This window comes from Platalea leucorodia (genome assembly GCF_965183815.1).
Source record: "Platalea leucorodia genome assembly, contig: HAP1_HAP1_SCAFFOLD_24, whole genome shotgun sequence".
Lineage (NCBI taxonomy): Eukaryota > Metazoa > Chordata > Aves > Pelecaniformes > Threskiornithidae > Platalea > Platalea leucorodia.
Window position 1 is genome coordinate 1,472,171 of NW_028121458.1, and position 8,282 is coordinate 1,480,452.

The 8,282-nt window shown below is 51.7% G+C and overlaps 1 protein-coding gene across 1 annotated transcript; it reads right to left on the minus strand.

The window, feature by feature from the left end:
* Positions 1-6,824: 6,824 nt before the first annotated feature.
* Positions 6,825-7,748, minus strand: LOC309603250 (olfactory receptor 14A16-like; the record flags this gene model as incomplete). Its single annotated transcript, XM_082338138.1, has 1 exon — positions 6,825-7,748. The coding sequence occupies one exon, from the start codon at positions 7,746-7,748 to the stop codon at positions 6,825-6,827; it is 924 nt and encodes a 307-aa protein (XP_082194264.1).
* Positions 7,749-8,282: the final 534 nt, after the last annotated feature.

The window sequence follows — 8,282 nt, forward strand, 5'->3', positions numbered from 1 at the left end:
ACAGCCATCCTCAGGGAGCCGCTCCTGGCTCCCTTCAGAACACTGGCTCTGTACTAATAGTTCGGCTGCTGACACCATGCGCAGTAGCCGGCACCAGGGGAAGAGCCTGCAGACACCCAGGGATTTTGAGATGTGACACTGGATGACCGAGGGACAGCAATTACCTGGCACGCCGCTTGGTTGGATTGCCCCCGTTTTTCCGTCAGAGACTGGCACTGAGGGACTGCCTCCTTCCTCAAGCGCCTCCTTCTCCACGGTCTCACCGTCCATCTCTTTAGAAAGAAAGTGGGTCAGTTTAAGTAGAAGTAACCGTTCCTCCTCAGGAACACGGTATCTTCAGGAGGCAAAATACATTAATTACACTCAGAAACAAAGCCTGGACATTTGGGGGTGCACCTTATCACTGGTCCAAACAATGTGTCATTTACGGGAAAAAATTAAGCACTGGACACTTTCCAGTTTACCAGTAGATGGCAAAACCTGACCTGCTGAGAGACTGGGAGATTGCAGGTCATCTTCCTGTTCACATTCCACTCAGTTCATTTTGGGCAAACTGCAAGATGACGGTAAATTACTTCCCTCGGAGAGGACAGGAGGACGCTGCAGCCAACTCAGGTGGGGAAAGAGCCCTTTGGAGAAGCACGTCCCATCATGCCAACTCCATCACACACTAAGGGTAACAGCCCCACACAGTGGAATGAACCCCAAGCTCTTGCAACCATGGTCTGGGCACTTTCACAAGCGGCAGTGAAGAGCCCACAGTCCCCAAAAACAAGAGGAAAGCCACAACCAAGGTATCTAAAACACAACTACACACAGACAGCTAAACCACCCGAGACTGAATGCACAGCCTTTCATTTCAGCTGCCTTCAGGTTCAGTGTCCGGCCTCAAGCTGGGTGTCCAGCTTTCACCTGTCCCTGACCCCAAGGTGTCACAGCGTCCTAAAGGTGAGCTCTGATCTCAAAGCCCTAACCTGAACACCTAAGCCCCAAAGCCCTCATTCCTGTGCTCCAACCCCCTCACCTTCAGCCCCTCCTAACCCTAACTTCCTCTGTTTGGCCCCTTGAACAGGGCAGGGATCATGAGGTCCCAGAACAGTCGCATGACACTGGAAGAGGAATGTGAGGTGACCTGTGTCTGCTGTCTTGGGCTCAGCGACCATGAAATGATAGTGTTTTCAATTCTAGGAGAGGTAAGGAAGGGGGTCAGCAAGACCGCCACCCTGAACTTTAGAAGGGCGGACTTTGGGCTGTTCGGGAGTCTGGTTAACAGAGTCCCTTGGGAGGCAGTCCTGAAGGGCAAAGGAGTCCAGGAAGGCTGGATGTTATTCAAGGAGGAAATCTTAAAGGCGCAGGAGCAGGCCGTCCCCATGTGCCGCAAGTCGAGCAGGCGGGGGAGAAGACCGGCCTGGCTGGACAGAGAGCTTTGGCTAGAACTTAGAAAAAAAAGGAGAGCCTACCACCTTTGGAAGAAGGGGCAGGTGACTCAGGGGGACTACAAGGATATTGTGAGGTTATGCAGGGAGAAGATCAGAAAGGCGAAGGTGCCGCTGGAACTTAAACTGGCCACTGCCGTTAAAGACAACAAAAAAAGTTTTTATAAATATGTTAGTGACAAAAGGAGGGCCAGGGAGAATCTCCCTCCTTTGTTGGATACAGAAGGTAACCTTGCCACAAAGGATGAGGAGAAGGCAGAGGTACTTAATGCCTTCTTTGCCTCAGTCTTTAATAGTCAAGCTAGTCATCCTCGGGTTTTTCCAGCCCCTGAGCTGGGAGATGGAGATAGGACACAAAGTGAAGTCCCAGTTGTTGAAGAGGTGATAATCACTGACCTGCTCCTCCACCTGGATGTGCACAAGTCCATGGGGCCAGATGGGATCCACCCGAGGATACTGAGGGATCTGGCAGTGGAGCTGGCCAAGCCACTCTCCATCATTTATCAGCAGTCCTGGTCGACCAGGGAGGTCCTGGATGACTGGAAGCTAGCAAACGTGACGCCCCTCTACAAGAAGGGTCGGAAGGAGGATCTGGGGAACTACAGGCCTGTCAGCCTGACCTCGGTGCCGGGGAAGGTCATGGAGCAGGTCATCTTGAGTGCCATTATGCAGCAAGTGCGGGACAACCGAGGGATCAGGCCCAGCCAGCATGGGTTTATGAAAGGGAGATTCTGTTTCACTAACCTGGTCTCCTTCTATGACAAGGTGACCCGCTTAGTGGATGAGGGGAAGGCTGTGGATGTTGTCTACTTGGACTTCAGTAAGGCCTTTGACACAGTCTCCCACAGCATTCTCCTGGAGAAGCTGGCTGCTCACGGCTTGGATGGGTGCACTCTACGCTGGATTAAAAACTGGCTGGACGGGCGAGCTCAGAGAGTGGTGGTGAATGGAGTCAAATCCAGTTGGTGGCCTGTCACGAGTGGTGTTCCCCAGGGCTCAGTACTGGGGCCAGTCCTTTTCAATGTCTTCATTGATGATCTGGACGAGGGGATCGAGTGCACCTTCAGTAAGTTTGCAGATGACACCAAGTTGGGTGGAAGTGTCGATCTGCTGGAGGGTAGGAAGGCCCTGCAGAGGGACCTGGACAGGCTGGATCGTTGGGCCGGGGCCAACTGCATGAGGTTCAACAAGGCTCAGTGCCGAGTCCTGCACTTGGGTCACAACAACCCCATGCAATGCTACAGGCTGGGGGAGGGGTGGCTGGAGAGCTGTCTGGCAGAAAAGGACCTGGGGGTCTTGGTTGACAGCTGCCTGAACATGAGCCAGCAGTGTGCTCAGGTGGCCAAGAGGGCCAATGGCATCCTGGCCTGTATCAGGAACAGTGTGACCAGCAGGACCAGGGAGGTGATGGTGCCCCTGTACTCAGCATTGGTGAGGCCGCACCTCGAGTACTGTGTTCGGTTTTGGGTCCCTCACTACAAGAAGGACATCGAGGTGCTGGAGTGTTTCCAGAGGAGGGCAACGAAGATGGTGAAGGGTCTGGAGAACAAGGCTTACGAGGAGCAGCTGAGGGAACTGGGGTTGTTTAGTCTGGAGAAGAAGAGGCTGAGAGGAGACCTTGTTGCTCTCTACAACTACCTGAAAGGAGGTTGTAGCGAGGGGGTCGGTCTCTTCTCCCTAGTAACGAGTGATAGGACGAGAGGAAACGGCCTCAAGCTGCGCCAGGGGTACACCGGTCAAGCTGCGCCAGGGGTAAACCGGTCAAGTAAATCCGTTTGTCCCTTTCCTCCACCTGGCTGGAGGCAGGGCCCCCTCTAGTCCTTGTCATTGTATTCATAGAATCATAGAATGGTTTGGGTGGGAAGGGACCTTTAGTGGTCATCTAGTCCAACCCCTCTGCAATGAGCAGGGACATCTTCAACCAGATCAAGTTGCTCAGAGCCCCATCCTGCCTGTCCTTGAATGTTTCCAAGGACGGAGTATCTACAATCACTCTGGACAACCCATTTCAGTGTTTCACCACCCTCATCGTGATTTTTTTTTTTCTTTTTGTTCAGTCTAAATCTACCCTCCTTTACTTTAAAACCATTACCCCTTGTCCTGTCTCCCTTCCCTCTGCCTGCTGGGTTCCAACTGACCTCCATGGCAAAGTCCTTGTTTGTGTGTACCTCAGTTTAGTGTTTTGCTTTTGAGGGACTTCACCATTGAGGGTGTTTCACCTTCTGAGCCTCCATTCATTCCAACTTCAGGGCATGTGGTGAGTCCCCATCCTCTCCTCTCCTCACCCCTCCAAATTCATTTCCAGGGAGTCTGGTATATGCCATCACTCCTGTCATACATGAAGAAACCTGAGGAGAGAATGGGAGCTCATGGACCATCTCCCCTGCGCCTGGACACCAAGAAGAGAGCTTTTAAATCCAGAGCATTTGGTCCAGTGGAACCCAATAGTACCATGAACCTAACCCCAAAACATTGAGAACACAAGAAGAACAGACTCTTTAAAAGACTAATTCATTGCACATTTTCTTGGCAGCAGCTTTGGAGGAAGAGCTCAGCCTTCAGGCACTGGAACTGCGAGGTTCTGTTTTATTGAAGAGCTGATATTGGACAGGCCACATTTGACACCTTGTTTGCAAGGGTAAGGCACAACAGGATCAAGCCTCAAGAGAAGCACTATATTAAAAAAAAAAACAAAAAAACAAAAAACAGAAAAATATCTAGATGTATGATTATCATGAGGGAAAACAATAGTCTCCTGCCGTAAGGTAAACTCTGGGAAATGTGCAGAGAAGGGGAGGCAGGTTACTGTTGGTAAAAAAACGTCCACTGGGCCCGTTTCCATAGGGCATCCTTGAGCTCCTGGTTCCTCAGGCTGTAGATGAGGGGGTTCACTGCTGGAGGCACCACTGAATACCAAAATGATACCACCAGATTTAGAACTGGGGAGGCGATGGAGAGGGGCTTCAGGTAGGCAGACATGGCAGTGCTAACGAACAGGGAGACAACAGCCAGGTGAGGGAGGCACGTGGAAAAGGCTTTGTGCCATCCCTGCTCAGAGAGGATCCTCAGCACAGCCCTGAAGATCTGCACATAAGACAGTGTGCAGGCACACAAGTGGAGACCGCGGTGCTCTGTGCCTTGTGTTCCTGGACTGCCCTACATCTACTGGATTGACAGGGGACAGGCCTTGTAACACTGCAGTCGTGGCCATCAGTTGCTTCTGTTAGGAAAATTTCCAACTGCCACGTGCACACTGAGGAGAGAGGCTAGGATGCAAAGTCTAGAATTACAAGGGTCAGTATTTATGCATGCACATGAGGTGCCCCAGCTAAACTGGGGCACTGTCGCAAAAGCAAGTTGGGACATTCGTCAGCTGAGGAGGAAAGGGACACAAGGGTAGAACTGCAAAAGGTTTCTTTCATGATCGTGAGACCAGCTCTCCATAGGGAAGGAAGGTATCCATCGGGATTTTTCAAGAGCTCATATACAGCTTGAAAGGTTTCTATACAGCTAAGTTTAATCATCCAATAGCGCACACACACACTTTAGTCCTCTCCGATCACGTTCAGTTCCTTGCAAGTATTCTCAGTCACCCAGTGTTGTTCTGCATGGGCAGTCTGGTTGTTCAAACATGACCTCCTGAGGTCCAGATGTTCCCCTGCGTTTGCCAAACACAGGTTCCTTTTTATTCTCCTCCTCCTGAGGGCATCCTGCTCAGGTCTCTTCTCAGGATTTTTACCTGGCTATCTGGGCTCAGCAGTTTACCCTTTCCTCACAGCTAATATCCTTAAACTGTGCTGTGCCCAGGCTCCGAGATGTGGTACCTAAGAGCACAGCCATGACCAGTCAGCTGACAGACCCCTGAGCAGAGATTGTTCTTGAGCTATTTGGTGTCAGGTATGGGCATATTCTCGAATGATATTTACACTGTACTCAATTGGTTTACATTTGTTAGCATAACAACAACAACAAGCAGTATTTATTAAGTTAAGGAGCGCTCAAGGCTTTCCATCTCATCCTCAGGGGATGACCATCTTTCACCATTCACTATTCATGGATCCAAAAAACACGGGCTGAGGAAGCACATCAAGATGTGTGAGGGGAGGACCTCCCTGAGGCACCTCTTGGCTCTTTGACTGCTTGTGCACGGCTCGGGAGGAGTTCATCTGGTGACCCCATTTGTATTGCAGGCGGTTGGTCTGCACTGGGCAGGGAGTGAGACGGAACTGCTACCAGGAATGCCGTGGGAGGGGAGCTTCGGTGTACTGGCTGTGGCTGGGAGAGGGTTAATTTTCTCCACAGCAGCCCGTATCGTATGTGCTTTGGATGGGGTGTCCAGCACACATGGGCACAGACCAGACCCTGCTCCGCTGGTCCTTCACGTCTCTCCCAGGAGGCCTGGCTGTGCGAGGAGTCATTCTTGGGTGCCAAGGACTGAATTCTCCCATGAGCGTCCATGACACTGCTGTGTGCCCCAGAGCTGCACACTCACACACTTGAGCTGCTCACAAGGGTTTTCCTCTCCTGGGCACTTCTCTGGGCATGTTCCCTAGAGCCACTTTGAAAGAAGACCCAAGCCTTCAGGCACTGCCCGGAGAAGATCCTTTCTCATAGAATCATAGAATGGTTAAGGTTGGAAAGGACCTCTGAGATCATCGAGTCCAACCTGTTAACCTAACTGCCTGGTCCACCTCTAAACCATGTCCTTAAACACCGTATCCATATCCACAGGTTTCCTGAATACTTCCAGGGATTGTGATTGTACCACTTCCCTGGGCAGTCTGTTCCAATGCCTATCCACTCTCTCCGTGAAGAATTTTTTCCTAATAGCTAATCTAAAATGCTATTATGGAGTCCAGCTGTGTCACAGAGGTGCCCATTGCCCGTCCCTGCCTGCGGGCACAGGACTGCCGCACCACAGGACTGTGACCAAGCTGCCAGAGCACTCCGACCGTGCACCAAGACAAGGGCTGAGAAGGAGAGTGTGGAAGTGGAAAGAGAGCAGCTTGGGAAAGACCAAGAACTGGTGCTCCCTGGCAGTGCTGCTGTGCCAGGGCTGTTTTTCCTCTCCACCTCTGCACCAGGGTACTCCACCTGCAGCTTTACAAAGGTTTCAGGGGAAGGATCATGGACAAAAAAGTCACTGCAGTGTCATTTATTTTGTTTAAACACACAGAGAGCATGGCTCCTCATTTACACAGTCCATGGATCACAAAAAACAGGTGGATACTGAAACAGAAGCGGGATGCAGACAAGCACTTTTTGTGGACAGCATAATTACAACTAAGAAAAGCTAAAAACAACGTACCAAAGAAAGTCTCAGCCTATAATGAGTTACATTATGAGTGCAATGAGATTTCCAGAAGAAGATGGGCAGTTCATTGCTGCTTAAAAGCATCCAGTCATAAGTTTCTTCAGGGAATCCTTGAGCTCCTTGTTCCTCATGCTGTAGATGAGGGGGTTCACTGCTGGAGGCACCACAGTGTAGAGAAATGATACCACCAGATTTAAAACTGGGGAGGAGACGGAGGGGGGCTTGAGGTAGGCAACCATGCCAGTGCTGACATACAGGGAGACCACGGCCAGGTGAGGGAGGCACGTGGAAAAGGCTTTGTGCCGTCCCTGCTCAGAGGGGATCCTCAGCACAGCCCTGAAGATCTGCACATAGGAAACCACAATGAAAACAAAACACCCAAAGATTAAACAGGCACTAACCACGAGAAGACGTACCTCTCTGAGGTAGGCATGTGAGCAGGAGAGCTTGAGGATGTGGGGGATTTCACAGAAGAACTGGTCCAGGACATTGCCTTGGCAGAGGGGTAGGGAAAATGTATTGGCAGTGTGCAGAAGAGCATAGAAGAAGCCACTGCCCCAGGCAGCTGCTGCCATGTGGACACAAGCTCTGCTGCCCAGGAGGGTCCCGTAGTGCAGGGGTTTGCAGATGGCCACGTAGCGGTCATAGGCCATGACAGTGAGAAGGTAACATTCTGCTGAGATAAAAAAGACTATCAGAAAAAGCTGGGCAGCACATGCCAAGTACGAGATGTCCCTGCTGTCCCACAAGGAATTGGCCATGGCCTTTGGGAGCGTGGTGGAGATGGAGGCCAGGTCGAGGAGGGAGAGGTTGAGGAGGAAGAAGTACATGGGGGTGTGGAGGCGGTGGTCGCAGGCTATGGCAGTGATGATGAGGCCGTTGCCCAGGAGGGCAGCCAGGTAGATGGCCAGGAAGAGGCAGAAGTGCAAGAGCTGCAGCTCCCGCGTGTCTGTGAATGCCAGGAGGAGGAACTGGGTGATGGAGCTGCCGTTGCACATCTCATTCTGCTGGGCATCAGCACTGTCCATGAAGGAAAAGACAGTCAAATATTTAGGTCAGACTACTCTGAACAAAATCTATGCTATTTTTCGTAATGCTCTGCTATGTGGGCGAGGAGACCAGGGGCTTGCTCTGGAGAAGGTGTCTGGCATGGCAGGGGACGGCAGGGAGGTGCCTGAATCCTCCTTCCCCCAGCATTTCTGGGAGCAGCTCCCCTCTCACTCCCTGCCCATATCTGCTGCCTGGAGTTGTCAGTGCTAGGAGCTGTTTCTCTGTGCCCACATCTCCTCCCTGTCAGTGCTCACAGACTCCATCCAACCTGCTGTGTGCTCAGCTCTGCCCTGCAGACCCCTCCCGGCAGCAGGGCACTGCCCAGGGGCATCTCTGTGTGTGCAGGGGCTTAGGAGCAGCTCAGAAAAGTCCTAACCAGAACCAGGGTCTCAGTGCCTTCTCCAGAGTGGAGAAATAAATTCCCATCTCCCACTGCCCACCCAGACCACCAAGAGTGGAAAACTGAAAGCACAGATTCGTTC